Below are 22,364 nucleotides of genomic sequence, written 5' to 3' on the forward strand. Positions count from 1 at the left end.
GTGAAGAAAAGGCCGACCGAGCGTCTGCATCAACGAGTTAGAAGATGCAAAAGTCGTCACCGAAGTGCTCCGTGCAACTTCTTTTGTGTAGACCTCAGTGACATGGACTTGACCTCTGACCTCCTTCTCTTCCTCCTATTTGAATGTGTCCAGGAACAGATGGTGAAAGGCATACTTGGAATTCTTCTTCTTTCTTTTGCTTGGTAAATGACTCTAATGCTGTATTCAATTGTTTTTAGAGAGTTTTGCGACGGGAACGCGTGTGCGTACGCGGTCATGGAAATTGGATGGTTCTGGCAGACGAGTAGTGGGACGTTGTCCTCTGAACAACCTCTGTTGTGACTCAGCACTTATCAGAAGATCTTCTGATTTCGTAAACTACCTCGATCTTGTCCACGTGGGTGAAAAGACGCCGTGCACGCTGCTCGCACGCAACATGCGCATTTATGTGTTGGATGGCTCCATCAGTTTTGTTGATTTTTCTCAGGAGTATATTTTGGCAAATCTCGACTTTAGCCTTTAAGCTAATTTATTGGCCTGCTTGAATTACATGCGATATGATCAAATGAAGTTTCTAATTACACTCTGATTCGATTTAAGAGGAAGAAAAAAAAAAGAATGCAAAAAGCAGTTATTTCCATTCGATTTCATAAGTGCTTTTTTCCTCGTTTATTTTATCTTTTTGCTATCATAACATTGTTTGTGTAAATACTATCAAAATGTATATATATATATATAGAAAAGTAGTAAATAGTTTACATTAGTTTGCCAAGTTTTTTTTTTACGTTGTCTCCATACGACATATTTTGAGCGATAAATGGCGATTGGACGTGGTTTGTGGCGTGACAAAATGGCGGCCATTTGAGCGTCTGCCTTCATTTGATTGGTTGTCGGTGTGGTGGCGCTTGATGACATGGCGGTTCCGTTGATGAGAAGCACTTGTGGCTAAAGTCAAACGGTGGCTGGATTTTGGGCATAACATCATTAATTTCTCGCTACGAAGCGGATGCTGGAAAGAGTTGAACTTGAAACAAAGTCAGAGAGACACAAAAATTTTCTTCGCATCAGCAGGAAGCAGGCAGGCTTTGCCTTTGGGCTAAAAACAATCAAAACAAGCGCACTTTTGGCAGGGAAGAAGATCCTCCCGCTCTCCCTTGAGGTCGCTGATACACAAAGACGGACTTTCTTGGCAAGTGTGCGTTCTGCTCGTTGGCCAACGCTCGCAGTGTGTCGAAAGGACCACAAAGACAACAGCCAAACAAAACTGCAATTCCTTGAGGTAAAGTAAAATGATAAATTTAATGCCGGCGGGCGTGACCTCGGAATCACCTTCAATGTTAGAATTTGGTGATAGCTGCAATGTTTTTCTCTTCATATTTCTTTCACTAGTATTTCGTAAGAATTTGCTAGAACAAATGTGGCGCCCAAAGTGGAACATCTTTCATGTTAACAAATGTTTATTGCTGAGTGGAACAATCTTCAAAGATGACAGATAGCGATGTCTGCTTTTTCTGCTGCGCAACAGTTTATCCGTAAATAAACATGTCTGTTTCTCTCCCCCCCCCCCCCCCTCATTCTTGTTCATAAGTTTAAAACTCCAAGTGAACCAAAATGAATCACAACAAATTGTTTAATTGCCCTCATCGCAGATTGGTTGTCGACCATGAAGAATGTTCGAGACATGCTACCGAATGCCACATGCTAATCACAAAGCAGTGTTCGTTGGGCAAATCAACAGTTTCGTCTTGTGTGCCGACACTGTAAGTTCGATTCCCGCATGTGATGGTGTGAATGTGTTTTATTTAAAAAAAAAAAGTATCGTCCGCTTACATGTTACATATGGTTAGCATAAGGCCGTTTAACGACAAATTGAGTTTATTTGGAACCTCACAAATTCGAATATCCGGGTTGTAAAACGAGTTTGAAATATTAATATGAATATTTTCAAGTATTTTAAAATCCTAACACCTCAGGGGGATATAAATTACTCAGTTTTCTGCTACACTGAAATTTTTGTTAGCGTGTAACGTCACGATGGGAACGTTAGCGCACCGGCTCACTTGCTTGAGACAGGCCCGCCACCTCAGTCACGTTCTAATGGTGTCCGTTCTTGGGATATTATGACAAAAGACTCTCAGCTGTATCATTAAAACACCAGGGTAATGTTTCAAACTGCAAAACAAAGTCGGCAATATGTCTGCTTGAAGGCTTGTGCTTGTTGTCAAGTTTCTGGATGAGAAGCCAACGATTTTTTTCCGCTCAATGACTTCATATTGGGAAATTGCACAGCCGTGATGAAAAGCAGCAATGGCCTGACAGCTCTGGAGCCAATTTCCCCAAGGACGCTCACGCTTAAAATAACTCGCCGCGTCGGCATCTTTGCGGGTATCGGGCCACCGTCTCACCCCGCGGCGTGACATCTCGGACCACCTCGGACGCTTCCCAGGATCATGTTGCGGTGTGTCCAACATCAACATGGTGCAAATGTTCTCCTGATGCGACATCTTTATGTGTTTGCTGTAGGGAGAGGTCATGTTCATCAGCTGCATGCAAAAGATTATGACAACCCCGCAAAGAATGTCCAGAAAGGGGTGACTGGGGTCCACCCTGATGATGTCATTCTTGCGGTTCGTGATGAAGACAACAGAGTTCAAGTAAATCAGGTGCGTTTTCCTTTTTAACACAAAATTGAGTACCTTGTGTTGTGTGCTACGGACGGGGCTAGAAACGAGTTAGCATGACTGTGGCCAGCCAGTCACAATGTTGCTTTTGGCCTTTAAGACATAATGAAAGCGGCAATCAAGCTTTTGTGGACAAAAGCCAGATGTTGGTGGTTGTTGGCTTCTGGCCGTTGTTACAATTACACCATTGGCGCAATTTAGTTTTTGACTTCACTTAAACCCTGTGGCTGGAAAATGCAAACAAATGCTAGGTGACTTAAAGTGAACTTCAACAGGAAAGTTAAGGCATTGCAGCTAAAAAAAACCCAAACTAATATATAAATAAATAGTAATAACAAAATAACAAATCGTTCTAATGTGCAACAGTCAACAATTCTGTCACTTATCTCACCTCCAGCTGTCTGAGTGCAAGTGTGTGTGTGTGTGGGGGGGGGATATCTGTGAGTGCTACGCTCTCTGAATGCTCTTTTCTTTGCTTCGCTGTTGGCTGCGCAAGTGTGTTGTTATACTGACCTCCTGACCACCACATATGGCCTCGAGTGTGTGTGGGTGAGGGGGGTGACCTGCAATCCCACCCCCATCTAACAGCTGCATGTGAGAGTATGTTCAATTAATTTTGTTGTTGTTTCAACATTTATTGAGGAAAAAAAGGCACTGTATTTGGTTTATTGCAATCAAGGGAAAGTTGGGCTTGAAAACCAAAATTAAAAGGACTGAGAAGCAGAAAGTTGCGTAGCCCTGAACGTAAACATGGACTGGCACAACACTGCTGGAATGCGACTTGTTGTCTCGATAAGATCATTGAGCTCACTTAAAACAGGCAGTGAGTTTCCGCACAGTGTGACTGTTTTCATGCTTTGGAAGGTGCTGCTGTTTTGGTTAGCAACAACGTAGAAATGGATTCAATAGTTAATAATTATATAAGAGTGTGAACAGATCCTGTCGCGTCCATGAACAGATGCTGTGATAGTTTACCCTTGAATTAAGCTACAGTAGCACTAGTGATACATTGGCTCCCTCTAGTGGTATGCCAAAGAATTACTCAATGAAATATATAGAAAAAACAGTTTAGATATATAATTTAGAGCTGCGTTTACTTTCTTTTTGGACAACTAAGAATCTGCAGCAAGGTCAAGTGATTATCTCTGAGGTGGACGCCACTTCCTGCCGGACCGGCGATGTGCTCCACAGATATGAAAGGCCCAGTCAAGCCCAACAGGAAGGGCTCATGTTTTTCCATCTTTAAACCTCATTGTAACCGTCTTTGGATGTTTTTATTTAATCAGCTGTCGTTGCTCAACTTGTTGATGTGGTAATCAGCAGGCCTGGTTTTTTGTTTTGTTTTATTTTGGGGGGGGATGAGGTCATGCTTGTTTCAAAGTCAAAAACAACTTTTCGTGGCTGTCTCCCTTTAATTCCCCCCACTTTCAGGAAACAAGTATTTATCCTCCTGGCATCTCAAGAATGGCTCCTCCTGCTCCCAGTCTGGAGCTGGTTTCCCACTTTTATTTCTTTCTTTATTTTTTTTATAAGACCAGAGGAATCGTTTTGCAGCAAACTTGCGCAAGGCGACGTTTGTCAGAGACATGAGGGAAAAAAGTGCTGGTTTCAGGATTGAGGCATCTGGAGGGAACATTGTCTGCTCATCAATTACTCCCCCCACCCCCACATGGTCATTGTTTACAACCAGGGACGGTCCACGTGAGCCCCGTTGACCTTTAATTGCTTGCGAAAGCATTTCATGAAGTTAAACGAAAACAAATGAAATCTTCTCAGTACAGGGGACAAATGTTTAGTATGCCACAGTCTTTACGATTGAGGTTCAACTTCACATGTGAGTTTCATAGAACAAAATAGCTGACGTGCAAGTAAACAGCAGCAGTAACAACAATAAGGTCTGGTTTCTGTTCTACTTGAAAGACATCCAGGAGCGACGTCACTTGTATAACCGCGGTTGAGATGTGATGACGTCAGGAGGCAGGCACGCAAGCACAGCTGTGCTCACCTTGTGGAAAGCGTCAGTCAAAACATGTGCATGCGCACTCGCACACTGAGCTGGCGGACTGCTACACTCATTTTGCCAATCTTGTACTTTACTGTCATCTAGTGGTCAAGTCAGTGTTGCATCTGTAAAAATAAAACTATGACCTGATTGCAGGTCCGGTATTATGATTGAGAACTAAAATTTGCCATACACAAACAAATCACGAATTACAAGCAAAATCCATCCAGCCTTTCTCCAGAGTCCAGATTTGAACCCAGAAACTAAGCACTCATCCACTGTGCTGCAATGAATTTATAATATTGCTAATAATTCCAACTAACGGATTTGACCTATAAACTAAGAAATACTCTTGGTAGTGAAAGTAGTATTGTGAATATATCGTCATACTTTGAAAAGGTGTGTGAACAAATCAATGAAGAGAGCCTTTGTTGCATCAGACGTTTTATTGAAATTAGTGTAATGGAAACCTTTCAGGAGGCTTAGATGGACGCTTGTCATGCTCTGAAAGCTCAACTATGGGGGAAAAAAAGCGTGGGGTGATGTAAGGGCAATGAAAGAAATAATAAATAATGAATGAACAAAAGGAGGGACGCTGATGAAACTAGATGAAAACAAAAGGGAACAGCAGCAGCAAGCTAGTAAGGAGGGCGCTTAGTCTTCATTAATGTCGTTTAATTAGAATACAGCGAAAACAGAGACAGATTATTTACACAAAAAGCGAGAAAGAGGAGGGGGAAAGTGAGAAATAAGAAAAGCCAAATATTTCACAAGAAATACAAAGTGTCCTTGAACACACATACTTCCTGAGCTTTGTGCCAATGGGGAAAAAAATCAAGACATTTCAGTACATGGTAAAAAGTTACGTTTTTAACGCTATGACAAAAGGAACTTAAACGAGAACTTTGACTCCTTGTTTAGTGGAAAAACCATTAAAAGTCTATTTCGGGCGTAGGAAAACTTTGTCCCCCATCCAAAGATACTAAATTGATAAATGTCTGATACAACAACCACATTTTTTAAAACTAAAATACATTTTGAGCATCTGTGGCTTAAGTACTTTGGGATTTTCATGAATCAGGCTGATTTGTTCGCATCATCGAATCAAATGCTGCATCTGGTCCATAAACCATCGGGACCCCGGTCAAGTTCATTCCCTTAATCCGAGAGGAACAAAGAAGTAAAAATCATCAATATTAAAAAAAAAAATCTATCTCAACACGTGACTATATTTAGCTTACATACAGTTATGGAATGCTTTGAATCATCGAATCGTCGTCCATTCCGATCAACCCCTGCACTAAGCAGCTTCTGAAGAATTCTCAACTAAGTTCGTCCAGATCTACTTAAAACCAAACTTCCTGTCCGCTTTGTGTTGCCAAACTTCAGAACTAAATTTAAATTGGGAAGTTTAGTGTTTTTTTGTTTTTTTTGTTTTTGTTTTTTTATGTACCAAAGCTTCTACCTCCAAATAGACAAGCTGCTAAAATGTTAAGAGTGATGATGTTTGAATGAATTTAGCCCTGAGAAACAGTAAAGTGGGAGTAGGACTGGGGGAGGCGGGGCTGGGGTGAGGGGGCGGGGACAAACAAACTAGAAAGCACAGAAGAGACAAAAAGCAGTTTGAAATCTCCCGGACAACACGCCATTCAAAACAAACCCTAAAACCTCCAGTTGGAAGTTTACATAGGAAGGAAAAACTCCTTTTGGGGGTGTCTAAAAGCAATAACAGTCGCTCTGGACCTACATGTGTTTACGTCATCATTTACTGTATGTGCACGTAACAGCTCAGCTCATGAGCTGAAAGCGAATCGACGATCAAAACTGTGAACAAGCAATGCGAGCCTTTGATTGAAAATGGTCGAGCACACCGAGAATATTTTCTGTTTTTGCAAACACGGATCATGTTTATGTCACTTGTGCCCTTGAAGGAATGATAAAATAAATATAGTACATGGCATTGGAAGATAAGAAACCGCCTCTCGCCTTGCCAAACAACGATTCAGTGTTTTGTTGCCTGAGAATCAGTCCACAGTTGAGTCGAGAGAAGTATGCGACCGTTTGCGTCCAAGAAGAAAAATCCTGCTGTGGCGAGAAGTCTTTAATACTGAGAAGACTTGGAAGTGCTCCAAAGGCTTGAGGGTCCACCAATGGCTGGGGCAAGGGTGGTGCTGATCGGGGGGGGGGGTTGGTTAAGAGTCTCAAACCCAGTACTGGTTCTTTTTCAAGACCGGAGTTGTCCGGCAGTCCTGCACCAGCTCCGGGTCGGCCACCTTGGAATCCATATCTGACATGGGGATGTTATTGGCCGGATCTGTTTTGCGAAAGGTTTCGGTGCCGGCTACCTCGCCGTTTTTCGGCTTGGCCGCCGCTGCCGTCTGGACGTTGTGCTTGCCCGTCTTGTTTTTACGGACCAGGTAGTATGCCAAGAGGGCTGCCAGGAGCAGGAGGATGAGGATGACCAGGATGGGGATGAGAATGGACCAGATGTTGCCGCGTCGCGAAACAACAGGGTTCCTGTGAGAGCCGCTGTCGGACGGTGCCGCGGTGGTTTGGCCGTCCCAATGGGCTTGGTCCCGGTTGGCTTTCCAGCGAGGGTTTTCGGTCGTTGATAAGGGGTACGCGGCCACGTTGGGTTTGTCCTTCCCGTCCCTTGTTGGGGTCTCTGAAGGGACCCTCAGTAGAGTGGCAGGGTAGACGCCTGAGGCATTGTAAGGGCCGGTTTGGAAGGAAAGCACGCACTCCGCCGGCGGTACCCCGTGAGCCTTAAGTAAGAAGCGGGCCTCATCCTGAGTGAGTCCATCTTGGGACCCGGAGGAAGGTTTTGGAATTTCCATAGCAACGCGCCCTTCATCCAGGTCCCGCTGGCTGAACGAGTCCACGGGCTGGCCTGCGCCGGGACCGCCAGACCTGACGAATCGAGCGCCCCGTGGCTGCTGGATGACTGTGAACGTAGGGGAGGTCCTGGTCTTGTTGGCCAAGGCCGTTGCGTCCAAAAGCTTACCGTCCAGCTGAACAAGAGAGTCTTGTGGTAGTAGGGGATCCTGGGCAATCTTGGCCAAGGGTTGCACCGTGATGTTGAGGACGGATGATGCATTGGCCGCCCGACTCCGAGCGACAAAGGCAACACTGTCGCGGGGCGAGGTAGACTTGACGAAGCGCACGCTGACTCTTCCTTCCTTGATCTGTGTCTGAGTGAAGGCCGACGTGGGCTGCCGGTCGACCATGACCGCCGCGTACTTGGGAACACTCGTGATCTTGTAGAGGACGTCTTCCTCCACGGGACCACCGGTTGTTGCTCTCAGCATCTCCTCGGTCACCAGAGTCTCGTCGTCGCCCTGCTTCACCTTGATCTCCGGGGCTTTGTTCAGAATGAGGGTGCGAGCGAGGATTCCGATGTGAAGCGTCTGTGGCTCCGTCTGATGTTCCCCGTCGGACACAATAAATTCCACAAAGCCGTTTGCTAGGCTGCCGTCGCTGTGAAAGCCCACCTGCTCGTTGTTGATCATCTCTTGGGTGAACTCGGAGAGGATGTCCATGGTGCGGGCGTCAACCAGGTGCCCGTTTCTCGGTGCTTTGGTAACTTTGAAATGGACTTCATCTGGAGGGCTGTCTTCATCCTGGGTGTTCAGATGCTTCTGGGTGACAATGATCATAGACCCCTGTAGAACCTCCAGAAGCTGGTCGATGGTGACGAGCTCAGGGGGTTCCGATCCTCGTCGTTTGATGGAAACATTAAAAATCTCCTCCAGGACCACAGAGTCGGATGTCACACCGTCAGCCCGAGTCCTCAGGCGGGCCCTGAAGGAAAAGCTATCTGAGGCCGCCGCTGAGTCATCATGAAGATATTCCAGCTCTCTGCGGGTCACATCCCCCTGCGTGAAGTAAGGTGAATCCCGGGGAAGGTCTCGACCTCCCAGGGTGATGCGTCCATGATTGGGAAAACGTTTGATCTCATAGACCACATCTGCACTCTCCGGCTCAGGAAGGCTGGCCTGGAGGTTGGAAGCATCAAAGATGGAGTCATCGATTGTTTTCCTCTGGCCTTGCACGATTTCCAGACCTACGAGGAAACAATGAGCACATTACAAAGGGGGATTCGGTCGCAAACTTCATGGAGGCTGTGATTATGACTTTGGAGCGAGTCGTGTTGAGCACAGCAGTAGCCAACCAAAGCTTGTTACTATTTGGACCTAGCTAGCAGAAAAAAACAGCTAGCTGCTAGCTAGCTACCTAGCAAAAGAGACATTCACCTTTGTTCCTCCACATCTGTGAGGAAATGTTGCTATGCGTTGCGTAGTAGGAGATGGTGATGGGTAGCACGTCATGGACGTCTGGGGCAGGATGGGAGGACATAACGAGTTCCACAGAGTCCTTCACCACCCAGAAGGGCTTCTCGGGCAGCTGGTGCTCATAGAAGACCGCTCCAGATTCCAACTGAGGACAAAAACACGGATTGAGGATGTACACTTGGACAGTAGCTTGTCTTGAATTGAGTTTGTCAATGTTTCCAAAGGCCCATCTATAAGCAGAGCTCATTATTTTTGTTATTTTGGAGAGCTCAACTGACATTTTTTCTGCCTACATCTCCTTCCCCCTGGAGGTTGAAAAGAATTACAGTGGAATTGGCGTCCCGGCATCTCAAGACTGACCGTCGGAATGTGGCGGCTTGTGTTTATTTTTCTGCGCTCGCCATGTCCTGAACTCAACTCTCTTTCTCTTTTATACTTTTTCTTTCTCTTCTTTTTTTCTTTTACTTTCTCTTTCTTCTTTCTCTCTTGTCTTTCTCTTTCTCTCTTTTGCTTTTTCTCCCTCTCTCTCGTGTCCTTTCTTTTTCTATCATAAGATACTGACAATTGAGCTGTCAAGATTTGAAACCGGCAAGAATGATTTGTTTTTGCTCCAAATGTGACACAAATGTGCTTTGTGTTAGGGTTGAATAGATTAGGTTGATCATATTATGTTGGAATGTAATCTGTAATAATTAACCTAAACTTGTCCTGTCTTAAAGTAGTAGAACAAAGCGCTAAGATCCTTTGCACTGATTGACCAACTGTAGAAGACGCAATCAAAGTTGTTCTGTCTACTCAACATCGTAAAACAACCCCTGCTATGATGTGATCAGAGGCCAGGGGTTTCAGCCCCATCCTATCCACTCGCACCCCCACCCTGTTTCTCTCAATAAAAAGGCTCTTGCAAGAGGCCCGAGTCAGACCTCATTCGATCATCGCTGATGCACAGCGACGAATGACTCTCCACTTGCAAGTGTTTAAAAAGGGCATACTGTCTCTCGTTGTGGTTCTTGCAAAAATAAGTTAGTCAGAACATCTCTAACATTTTCCATTAGTTTTTACCAGCTCTGCCTCAGTGGACAAGCAGTAAAGGGGGCGAGAAGATCGCTGGCTCACTCAACTGGCTAATTTCAGCGAGAGCAGAAATAATTCTTGACCCTTGATCACCTGAGTTTGTGAGAAGCGGCTGATTTCCTCCATTTGGTTCTTGTCGTTAGCCAGGATGAGTCTTCCCAAACGAGGAGCATGGAGTAGCGAATAGATGATCTCGTTTCCGTCCTCGTTAGTCACGGCACCCAGATTGGCACTCGTGATAGGCTGTCTCGTTCCTGCACGGGCGTTAATCGGTGGAAAATTAACTTCCAAGCAGTGTCGTTAAGCAGACTCCAGGGTCAGTTTTGTCGATGTTTTCTATCATTTCATATGTGATGTGCTTGTGAAGCCATCAAATAAAAATAAAAAAGGTTCTTGATTCTATTTCAACCTACTAAAACTCTGGTTATTTGCTGATGTGGACATCTCACCTGGAAACACCATGAGCTCCTCTTGCGTTACCATGGTGATAGTGAGCGGCCTGGCCGTGACCACAAATGTGTGGAGTGGAGACGTGTGTTGGCCGTCCGACACCGTAAAGCTGAAACCACCGGACTCTTCACCTGGAGACAGAAGGTTGAGTTTGAAATACAGAAATGTGTACGGATCGGTCAGAACAGAACGTTCATGTGGGCCCGAGTCGTCACCCTCGTGAATGAAGATGATTTCCCCATTATCAATTTGGGTCTGTGTGAAATTGACGGCGGCCTCCTCGGGGAAGTCTTTGAAGGCCACCATTCCGCTGGTGGCCGCCTCCACGGTGTAATAGATGTCCTCTGCGGCAGTGTCACCGTCTTCAGTTTTCAGCATGCTGGACGTGATGTCGGCCTCCTCGCCGGCGAGTACCTGATGGTAATATAGATTTGAGTTAAAGATGGAATACATTTGTATAATACATTTTTTATGACTATTTGATGGGTGTATGTTATTATTTTTACATTTTTTAAAATTTAATTTAATACTTTTACAGTTTTAGAAATACACTATGTATGTGTACTTTTTTTTTATTTATTTTTTTAAATTTTATTATAAATTTCATTTAAAAATATTTTTACACCAAGTTTTAATCTTTCCTTTTTGTTGTGGATTATTTTAAATTTTATTTGAAATTAAAATACTTAAATTTTTACTTTCTAAAATGTTTTAAATAGTTTGATTTGCGCATAAAACATTGTATTCCATGTTAAAGTATTGTTAGAATAACGAATAAAATATAAACTAAAGTAAAATCAACAAACTTTACTTTTAAGACTCGCAAGTAATGTTGCTCTAAGTCAGATGCAACCTCCTGATGTCATGTAGTTTTAGAACGTGACGCTAGATGGCGACATCGGGTCGCTTCACAAGTGACTCATGCGTTGAGGTTAATGAGACTGAATAACCAGGTGCATTTAAAAAAAAAAAAAAAAAAAAAGACCAGATGCTTTTTCAAATGAATAGATCGATATGTTCTCCACATAAACGAATGGACGACATAAAACCAATACGCTCACACAGATTTAATGACATTTTCTTCCCTCAGGCAAATTAATGCAGCGCATGTCTAAATACTGGCGATTGAGCATGGAGCGCTTCCTCTTGTTTTTGAGGTGACATCTTGGATTGAAATCATCCTTTTCTGAATCTGGCCTGCACACACTTTGCACTTTGTCAAAAGTGGAACAAGGCAATGAATGTGAAAAAGTGATATCAACTTCACTTGATGCCTGTGGGCATGTTGGAAACGACAAAATGGTGAGTTGGAAGTGTTTTCTACCCTTAAATATGCCATGTTGTTCTACTTTTAGAGATGGAATGTTTCATCTAATCAAACTTTATCTGCTGGTAGTGTGTGAATGAGATTTATTTTGTAAATTGGCTTCTTGTGGAGAGTGAATTCTGCCTAGCAACAACTGGCAGTTGTCCCGTAACCAAAAAAATTTTGGTTGGACCAATTTCAAAAAATAAATATTAATTAATCTGGTGGGACTTGTGGTTGAGGATTTTGGAGCATAAAGGGAGTGTGAACACATATCACAATTAAGACTGCTCATAGCTAGCATAGTCACTACCAAATAAATAGCCTGGGAACTAAACTTCTAAGGTATTTTCTCATATTTGTAGTCCTTTTTAGTAATAACTTAAAAACCAGTTGACTTGAAATTTTATTTTTGACTTGCGAACTGTATGGCGGGCTGCATCAAAGTTCTCGCAGTAGGTTGCCCACCCCTGGTGCGCTTAACCGCTAGCTGAGACCAGAAGACTACGCAAAAGGGATCAAGGATGAGTCCGAACAGCGCCCGAGCTGAGCCCATGTTAGTCGTCATCGTCTGATGGCGGGCTTCAGAGGTCAGCGCGCACTTATTACTCGCAGCTTGGCGCACGTCGGATGGCTCATCATCAAATGGTGGTTTTTCCCAAAATATGGGTTGCCTGGGAGATGTGGAGCCGCAGGAGGAGGGATGGAATGGGCCGAATGACATGCTTGCTTTCCAGTTGCGGGAGCAGATTACGCCCGAGTCTTCCCAAGACTCTAAAGTATGAAGGGACTCGTCCAAATTTGGACCAAGGTCAAAAGAAACTATTTGACAGACTTCATGTGATATATTTGTGAGCAAACATAAACAGCATGTGAACAAATCGGATGTTATGGTTTGGCAGCAAGTTCTTACAAAAGCAGTGATGGGAATTTTCAAGATAGAACCTTACCTCCAGCCCGGTGTTATGCGTCACTATGGGCGGCTCGTCGTTGATGGGCCGGATGGTGACTGCCACGGTGACGGGGAGGCTGCGGCGGTCAATCTCATAAGCCGAGGCGGAGACAGTGAAGTTGTCCACGGTGCTCTCGGTGCTGTCGTGCACGTAGTAGATCTGGCCCCGTTTGATCTGGGTGAGGACGGAAAGGACAGTCTCATTTTGTGGGGGGTTGCAGAAAAAAATGGCTTCCATTCCAGAGTCATTTCAAGTTCATATTTTCAGATTCGGGTACTATGGTGAACCCGATGTCTAAACTGTCAAATGTTGATGGCCTTGTGTGTGTCCAAGCAATATTTGAACTGTATGACATAAGATGCGTATAGAGACGTTTGGGAGACCTTGTAATCTTATAGTCACCGCTATTATTTGCCATGCCATGCCAAGACAAAAAGTCAAAGGGACGAGTGACATTGTCTCTGTGGGATGAGACCCAAACACAAAGGAATCAGTCACTGGCTGTCAATTGAGCTGCCATGGAAAGTGCCAACTACAGCAGGGTCCACTCTCTAAAGAAAGAAGGGCCACATCTTCTTGTCACTCGGCCTCGAAGTCCTGTTCGACGGGAGCCAGTTTGACACTCGAGACAGCCCGCTCGCCAAAGACGACAGCGGGACATTTATCTCGATAAAAGGCGGTAAAGTGCTCCGACGAGAGGAGACGCTTCGGGGAGCGGGAAGTGCCAAATGGATCCCCACGTGACGGCTCGCTTCTGGAATAACAAGCTAGGTCGTTACCGACTGAGCGTAGTCACCTAAAGTCAAGTCGGCGCGCTCGTTAGACTGCTACTGGGATATTTACGCAACACCATTGTTTCTTCTATATCAGCAAATCTCGCATCTAAAGGATTAGCTCACTATGTTCATCCATCCATCCATCCATCCATCCATCCATCCATCCATCCATCCATCCATCCATCCATCCATCCATCCATCCATCCATCCATCCATCCATCCATCCATCCATCCATCCTTTTTCTGTACCGCTTTGTCCCCATGGGGGTCGCGGGCAGTAGGCGGGGGACACACCCTGAACCAATTTCCAGCCAATCACAGGGCACACAGAGATGAACAACCATCCGCACTCACACCTCGGGGCAATTTGGAGTGCTCAATCGGCCTACCAAGCATGTCCTTGGGATGTGGGAGGAAACCTGAGTGTCCGGAGGAAACCCACGCAGGCTTAGGGAGAACATGCAAACTCCACACAGGGAGGGGCGGAGGTGGAATCAAACCGGCACCCTCCTAACTATGAGGCGGACGTGCTAACCAGTGCGCCACCGAGCCGCCCCACTGTTTATTTTGCTTATTTTTTTTGTAAGTCTGGTTCTCCCAATACTTTCGTCCTCATGAGGCCATTCTACACCTAATAGGAATCACTGATTTAAGTGAAGATCTATTGGAGAAGAAAAACGACATGAGCAGATACGGATTCCATGCTGGGAACTGCCACGTCTGATTTATTTCACCTCCTTATACGAGACTTTCTGTAATACTCGACTCGTATAACCTCTGCGAACTTCAGTTAAGAACGTGCTTGCACACGCGAAGACGCACGGACGCACACACGTCGATCAGCCAGTCTCCCAGAAAGAAGCTTGGGAACTGTTCAACTTGTGGAAAAGAGTCAAAAATTACAGTTGGCTCCAGCCGCGCAATGTGCTGTTCATTTGGGAGCGTGGCCGTAAAAATAAGAAGAGCTCACAAAATATTTCAGAGGGAAAACAATGAGCTTTGTCTTTCGGCGCAACGTATCAATGCTGCCCTCCCCTCTGTAGAGATTTTTTCCCTTTTGTGATTTCTCAGAGAACAAATCACGGGTGGTTTGCGTGAGCTCCATTTTGGAATGCGTGCCGCCAGTTTTTCTTTTCTTTTTTTTGGCCGCCCCAAAGAAAACCAGTGTCAGTTTTTCCAGAAGCTAAGCGAGAAAGATGCAGGCTAGGGCTGGATGCGGGAGCGCCGAAGTCTGACGAGCTAAACATTGCGGTAACATTCTGGGGTTTCTGATTTTCCATCGGTGACTTCTGGTGCGTTTTTAATATTTTCCTCCAAGCGACGGAAGACACAACACAACAACTTGTGTTCACTGGTAACCGGGGAAACGATGATTGCTCATGGACAAACAATCTAGGATACTTACAACAGCAATGAATGAGATGGTCTGATAAAGGTGACTTCACTTCAGAAAACTAAAGCCCTCCCCGAAATGTTTTACCGTCCTACCTCTTCCCATGTGAAATAAGTCAGCTCATCTCCATCTTGGAAACGGATCTCCCCGTGCTTTGGCGGTTCTTCCACGACAAACTCGATGTTGAAGGACGTGTAGAACGGGTGCGTGATGTTGATGACTTGGTCGTTGACGACCTTGCTGAAGCCTTCCTTCACGGTGAAGTTGAGGGACTGGATGGGGATGATTCGAGGTACGATGTTCACCGTCATGCGCAGTTCCTCCACTGTGGTGAAACCATTGCTGACCTCCAAGGTCAAGGCGTCCATACCCTGGAAGGACACGGAAAGTCAAGTACGTCACGCCAAGAACCCCCCCCCCCCCCCCCCCATCTGACGAGGGTTGAAGGACAAACCTGGACCGATGCAGACACATAGAGGATGCGCCCGTGATCGACGTCCTCCTGCGTAAACGACTGAATATAGTCGAGGACTGGCGAGTCTGTGCCGTTGGTCAGCTTGACCACATGACCAAGGCGAGGCGGTTCCTTGACGGTGAACACTATATCTGCAGGACCGATGTTGGCTTGCTCCACCTACGCAAAATGTACCCCAAGGTTATTGCTCGCTAACAGATGAAAATCAAATTCATTAAAATTGTTCCATTGGAGCTGGGTGGTATTTCCTGTCAGTAATTCTGGAGTGCAAAAAGAATTTTCAACATCATTAACACTTGTGTGGAAAATTGGGCCACAGCCGCGATGCCGGTGTCATGTCACACATTTACATCAGACGGCTTTACGGTCATCCGACTCTGAGAAGTTTTTAATCAGCTCCCCGGAGCCTCGAGCCTGTTTAGCAGTCATGGCTCCCTTTCACTATTTTTTTTTTTTTTTTTTACATCACACTACTTTGCATTTCATAGTATTGTAGGAAATATTTTATATGCACTTCCCAAAAGCCCAGACAAATATTTTACCTCTGGAAAGAGCAAGATATTTTTAGATTAGTCTCATCCCCACTCTGTACAGTTGTCATGTATGGATTTGAGTAATTTTGCTTTCAAAACTGCTCTTCATTAGACTCAAATTCAAGTTCCATACTGTAATTTTTTTTAGACTTGACGCTTGATTTGAATCCCATTAGTTTGCTTTCCAGATGAACTGCAGGCAGGCCCTCACAAATGACTCAAGGAAGCTCCCCACGGGATACGTAATGCTCTGTTTTCCACACTTAGCAGACTGCAATTTAGTAAATAAACCAGATTAAAAGCAGTGGCTTCGCCGTCACATTTGGTGCTGCTTTCATGTGGCTGCCGTGTCGATTAGAGACCAGGCATTGCTGCGGTGAACCGTTTGATAAAACGCTGCCCGGACCACGTCAAATCAACGTATACATCCTCCCCAAGATAAGGATTATTCTGTCACGCCCAGGATATGTAAAGAAATTGAAATGGTTGAACCACGGCAGGGGACGATAGAATTACCTTGAGAAAATCAGAGTTGACGACAGTGTGCTCGCCCTCGTAGGAAACGATGACGGCGTTGGTGACGACTTCAGGCTCAGGCAGAGAACCTTGTTTGATTATTTTAATTCTGAACGTGTCCTCCACGGAATGTCCTTTTGCTCGGACCGTGAAGCCGAAGGCGTCTTTGGACCTCAGGCTCTCGTAATTATGCTCGTAAGAAACGACACCCTTTTTCAGGTCCTCCTGGGTGAATTCTTGTGCTTCGATTCCACTTACAATAATCCTGCCCTCAGTGGGGGGTGACGTCACCTGAAATTTAATCTCACGCTCATCCCTGATGTCCATGTTGGACGTGGCGCTTAGCAAGGTGGTGTCAAGTGTCTTGGTGCTTCCGTGGTCAATGACAACGACCATATTGTTCACCACGTTCAGGTAGGCTTCGCCGGCTTGAATCTGCAGCAGAACGGTTGTTTTGTGAAAGCCGTTAGACACCTGCAGCGGGAAGCGTTCCTGATCTGCCCCTTGGTGAATAAAGAGAACTTTTTTATCTCTCAGGTCTGCTTGAGTGAAACGGTAAAGGGATTGTGAGGGATTCTGTGCGGCCACAATACTGCCGGTAAGGATCCCCTCGCGAGCGTAGGCAATCTGGGAATCATTGAAGCCTAAGTAAGCATCCACGAACTGGATATCATCCGTCGTTAGCAGGCGCTGTCCATGGCGCACGACGTTGAAAACCTTATCCACAACCTGCAGCAGAGCGTGTTGGTTCTTGCTTTGGATAGATATCCTGAAAATATCTCTTATCGCTTCCTGAATCCCAAACCTGTCTGCTCCCTGATCGAACACTGTGAAGTGGAATTCGTCCTCATCTGTGCTGGACCCATCGTGCTGGTACACGAGTCTATCAAGTTGGAGGTCTTCATTACTGAACACTCGAATGGCTCCCTCAAATCGAGGCTGCCCTGGAGGGGAGTCCCTTATGAGTCGCCCGTGCTTTGGCTCTTCATCTATCTGGTACATAAAATCCGAAGACCCGGTTGATTCCACCCAAAGGTGTTTTTTGTCTAAAACTTCCTCGCCGCCATGTTGGACGATAAGCACCTCATTGGTCAGAACCGGCGCGTCGGAATCGGCAAGGATGCTAATTGGGAATGTGTATAAAGGCGAGTACTGATCTTCGGCCAAGACTTTGAACTGGAATTGATCTGTAGCATCAACAGCTTTTCGTGAAAAGACTCTGTAGGTGATAAAATTGTCCAAAATGTCTCTCTGGGTAAAGCTGTCACCTTCATTTAACTCTGTGTCCAGTAACTGGAGACTACCCAGAGTGGTAGGCTTGACGAGAATGTACTTTATACTTTCCGGGTCTGGGTTTCTCCCCGTCACTTCAGCTTGAAGCTGCGTGTGTCCGATGACTAGCTCTTCACCGGCGTGCATCTCCATTGGGACCAGGGTGGAGACTTTGACTGGAGAAGGCATGATCTTAACTAAAAAGGTGTTATTCCTGAGAGAGAACGTTCCCAAGTGCGTGTCAAACTGAATCCGTTCAACGACGACGTCTTCTTGGTCACTGGAATCGGTGCTGAAGTACCTCAGGTTGTTTTTATCCAGGTCGGACTGATGGAACTCGTAGACTGGTTTTAATATCCCGTCACTCGTCATGATCTTCAGTTCCCCGTAGATGAGTGGCTGGGTGATGTTATAAATGACATCGCCGTGGCGAGGGTGCGAGAGGACGGCCAAATTGTGAACGCCGATGGAAGTGTTGCTGCCTTGAGCCAGGAGAAGTCCAGTGTTGGTCACAACTGTTACATGTGGCTGTGTGAGAACCAACTTGAAAGACGCAGAGTGACTGGCAGATTGACCATCTGATACCTCCAGGGTCATTTCATTGACTTCCCCCCCTTTGTGCACATAGTAGATATTGCCTTCCTTTAGATCCCTGCAGGTAAACTCTGAGATGCTTCGCTCTGGTTCCTGACTTTTTTCAAGGAAGCCACTTTCAACGGAAATCTCAGACGTCACAGTTACCACCAAGTTGTCACAGCGGGCGTCGGACTCTCTGATTTTTAGGAGACCGGGGGTCAAGCGAGTTTTGCCGTTCTCTGTGATGGGGATTTCTTCCCCGCTCAGTTGTGGAATGTCTTCAGTAAGAACGATTACAACTGGGAGCATGTAACTTTGAGGTGTTTTAAGACATTCGGGGAGGTCGCCGTTACTGCTAGCAACCACGTCAAGGTGAATCCGATCTGCGTGTCTTTCATGTCCGTCGTGCATATACTTGATTTTGTGGTTGACGACGTCCAGAAGAGTGAATTTTTTTGTGCGTTTTGTAGTGATGTCCATGTCGAGGAGGCCATACCACGGGTCGCTCTTGAGAGAAAAGATGATCTGGGACTGACGCATACCTGCGGCACTAAGGTCAAAGGTCGGGCGCAGGTGGTCAATATCAAGTAAAACCTCTCCGCCTTCTGGCACGTGCAGCGGAAATACATCAAGGAGCTTGGTCACGTTCTTGAAGATGGCTGGGGTGTCGTCCGTTGGGTAGCAATGCGTTTCGGTCGTTTCAATATCAACGTACTGCGTACTAGGTGGCGGGGAGGTCGTCGTTGCGTCAACGTCGTAGTAAGTGGAATAGTCATAGTCCTCGCCTTCACACTTGACGTGAACATCTTTGGTCACCAGAGCGTCCTGTAGGCTTCGATCCTTCTGATTGACTTTGATCTCCCCAAAGCATCCGATAAAAGACTCGGCAGTCATCTCTTCTTCCGCGCGATTTAATAAGTCACTCTCGCGAAAGAGATCCTTCATTTTAGCCTGAATGCCTCCTAAATATAAGTTCCCCACCAAGTCCAGGCTTTGTGTCGAGTCAAGAGGAAGGGAGACAACCTGGCTGTCTATGTTGATGTCAAACGAATCCTGACTGACCTGGACCTTAACTCGATGCCATTGATCATCATCCAGCTGCACCTCGTTGTTCTCCAGCACCTCCATGCCCTTGCCGTAGTCCAGCACACCTTTAAGGTAGCCTTTCACGACACCGATGGCAATGAAGTCCGTGTCTCTCCCCGGGTGAAAGGCAAGAAGGGCATCCTCGATGGTGGTTTTCATGAGGAATTCCAAAACTCTTGGAGCTCCCCTAGCCCCACTCCAGGTGGGGAAGGAGACAAATGAATCTGGGGTGCTGAAACTTGTCGCCTCCCCGTCGCCTGCTTCAAACTCACTGCTGCAGGATTCCTTTGTGTCTTGGCATTGTTTGAAGAGCGTGCCGAGGATATCAAATTCATGGGACTCAAATTTGACGTTGCTCATGCAGCCACGGAAAGGTGGGATGGCATTGCTGAGGTAGGGCGTGTCAAGATCTCCAGTTCCTCCCAGCCAAATGCCCTGGTCGATGTTCAGTTCCTCCCCGTCGTCGTTAAGAGGGACATAGGTGGAGAAGAGCTCGTCGATCGTCATGGTGAGCTTGTCATCCTGCATTGTGAGGGAAACTTTGTGCTCCAAAAGGTTATTCAGCTGGAGACCTTGCGATGATGACAGGATCACCTCGCCTGCGCCCATGTTCATCCGAGCCTATGGAAACATGACAACATTTTTGTCAACATGGACTTCATTGATTACTTTTTGACATGATGCTTTTTAATTAATATGGCTATTTGTATGATCGACCAGTCCACATTGGCGGTCATCTTGCATTTGTTGACCGCTTCAGAAAATTCAAGCTCACTTCCATTTCCATCTCCTCCAAGTCATCTGCTCACCTGTATTATGCCATTTAACAGCTCAATGAACAGGTAATCCTCCATCCCAGCAGCCAGGAGCAGCAGCCCACTTCTCCGGCTCGTCTTCATCTGTAGCGTCACGTGGAAGCTGGAGACATCTTGGAAGGTTTGGATACTGCAGAAGCTGTCTCCAAAGTAGGATTCTGCAAAGAAGAAAATCGGTTCATAAAAAGTTACAAAAGTGAAAGGAAGCAGGCAATCAAAACTTGCCACTTCATTGCAATGAGACCACAAATGCATTGTTTGAATTTGCATTCGACATTGCAGTGTACTGTCTCGCATCCTTCTCCAGACAAGGTACTTCAGCTTTTAAGAACTTTATGAGTCATAACCCCTTGTGAGGACACACTCTCCATCCTTTATCTTTCCAACGGGATGCAAATTCAGCATTCGACGGCGCTCCCAGGGCCCTCGGCAAACGCAGAAACCCATGAAGGAAGTCAATTATTTCCTCTTGAGCAGCCAAGATGACGCTGGATCAATGCCAAAGACAACCATTTCCGCAATCTGGGTTTGCCCTGAACTTTTACAACGAGAAGGGGGGCTTTCCAAAAGTTACGTGACGGCTCCCGATACAGAAGCTCGTAGGAAATAGCAATGTGTTCTGGATGCTAAAAACTTTCCCATGAGACCATTCCCCTTCACATCGACAGATTGGTGGGCATGCTGCCATGGGGTGCATTCTCAACATAGTGGAATTAAACACTCCGTCATGGTTAGGTGATAATGCAGAAGATGTTAAATGATCACATTCTATAAAGAGGCTAACGTGGGAGAAAATAATTCATTATGTCGAAATGTAATATTTACTTGTTGCCAGTTTTGGGAAGTAATTGTTACTGTACGTTAATATTTTTCTTGTACATTGTTTTTTACTGTTTTTATTTATCAGACCACATTTTACTTTATTTACATTTTACTAGTCAGTACATAATTGTAATGTCCACTTTTAGTGCATGACAATGTTTAAAATAATCAATTAGACCAGGAAATAAATTCTTCCTGTCCTGGGCTCCAGTCTGAAAAATACATGAATCAGCTCTCAATTTATTATTTTCATTGATTATTTTTTTACTTAATCCTCAATTTACACTATTTAGCGGAACTAAGGTAAGTTGGCGCTAGCTCAGTTTAGTGCCTGTATATGATTTGCTAGCATAGATACAAGCTTGTTTTGCTGCAATTTGAAAGTGATTATATTTGTTTCTCTAAGCAACACAATTTTCATCGTGATGTGTTTCGCAGTCTAGAGTTTTTGGGTTCAACTATCTGCTCAAGCTTTCCCTCATGTTCTCTCTCCACTCCGGCTTTGAAGCCACCCACACTCCCCCAAAAAAATCAATGTTAGATTACGAAGTAGAACTGCTCCAATTTACTGGGAAGGCAGCTTGAAAGTGGTTAATGAACCTGTTGGAGAGCAACAAGTCCAGAAATACTGCTAAACTCTTCAGTTGTTAGTTTTTGTAACTTTCCAACTGCAACCAACTGATGGTTGCGTTTGTCCTTTCTCATCCTTTGAGCGAACCCTCACTGAGGGGCAGAGCAAACAGAAACCAGGACAATTTGTTTGTCGTCAGCAAGGATGGAAGCAAAAGCCTCCATCGTCACGCCCGTCTTTGGGAGATTGGACCGAGAGGCATCTGTATGTGCTTCCAAGGCTGCGTTGAGCCGACTTAGCGACCAGCGGTGAGTGTCTCCATCATGCAGAAGCGAGCTCGAGCAAAATGAATGTTGTTGCCTCCCTAAAACAAATATCCTAGGCAACTCTTTTAAACTGCACCACATGTTGCGTAAACACAAAATGAAACCCATCTTAGATAATTGATGGTGATTAGACTTCTGTCGTGTTGACTTCTTCTGCTTCTCGCCATGTCACTTTTGTTTTATTTTTTAAATTTGCTACTAAGTGACTACTAGCAGATAGCTAAAAATAAAAAGCTATAATAGCTAACTAGCTTGTCATTCATTGTTTATGTGGCGAGTTTGTAGAAATTGAAAGCTAGCTAAAAAATATCTATGATGGCTTGCCATGCATAGTTTATGTGGCTAGTTTGTAGAAATTAAAAGCTAGCTAAAAATCGCTATAATGGCTAACTAGCTTGTTATACATTGTTTATGCGGCTAGTTTGTAGAAATAAACTCTCCAAAA

General features: G+C 45.3%; 2 protein-coding genes across 17 annotated transcripts in view; one reads left to right on the forward strand and one right to left on the reverse strand.

Annotated features, from left to right (window-relative positions):
* The first annotated feature begins 787 nt into the window (after window positions 1–787).
* lingo1a (leucine rich repeat and Ig domain containing 1a) overlaps window positions 788–22,364 on the forward strand; it is a 155,235-nt gene continuing 133,658 nt past the window's right edge. For 4 of the 16 annotated variants that reach the window (XM_085914387.1, XM_085914391.1, XM_085914393.1 and 1 more), the window contains exons 1-4: window positions 810–1,279; window positions 1,650–1,760; window positions 2,524–2,663; window positions 11,590–21,901. The gene's annotated coding sequence lies outside the window, so the exon portion shown is untranslated. The other 12 variants (XM_085914384.1, XM_085914385.1, XM_085914388.1 and 9 more) reach the window with 10 other exon arrangements.
* The window catches only part of cspg4 (chondroitin sulfate proteoglycan 4), a 39,477-nt gene continuing 22,059 nt past the window's right edge, over window positions 4,947–22,364 (reverse strand). Inside the window, exons 2-11 of the mRNA XM_085914397.1 lie at window positions 20,195–20,358; window positions 16,452–20,006; window positions 15,382–15,561; window positions 15,023–15,298; window positions 12,756–12,932; window positions 10,715–10,913; window positions 10,499–10,630; window positions 10,143–10,303; window positions 8,937–9,120; window positions 4,947–8,746 (exon numbers count right to left, since the gene is read on the reverse strand). Of these exons, the coding sequence (XP_085770523.1) occupies window positions 6,885–8,746; window positions 8,937–9,120; window positions 10,143–10,303; window positions 10,499–10,630; window positions 10,715–10,913; window positions 12,756–12,932; window positions 15,023–15,298; window positions 15,382–15,561; window positions 16,452–20,006; window positions 20,195–20,358 (6,890 nt within the window). The 3' untranslated portion in view covers window positions 4,947–6,884. The remainder of the gene's footprint in view (window positions 8,747–8,936; window positions 9,121–10,142; window positions 10,304–10,498; window positions 10,631–10,714; window positions 10,914–12,755; window positions 12,933–15,022; window positions 15,299–15,381; window positions 15,562–16,451; window positions 20,007–20,194; window positions 20,359–22,364) is intronic.

Source organism: Syngnathus leptorhynchus, chromosome 6, assembly GCF_054491065.1.
Source record: "Syngnathus leptorhynchus isolate UIUO chromosome 6, UIUO_Slep, whole genome shotgun sequence".
Taxonomy (NCBI): Eukaryota; Metazoa; Chordata; class Actinopteri; order Syngnathiformes; family Syngnathidae; genus Syngnathus; species Syngnathus leptorhynchus.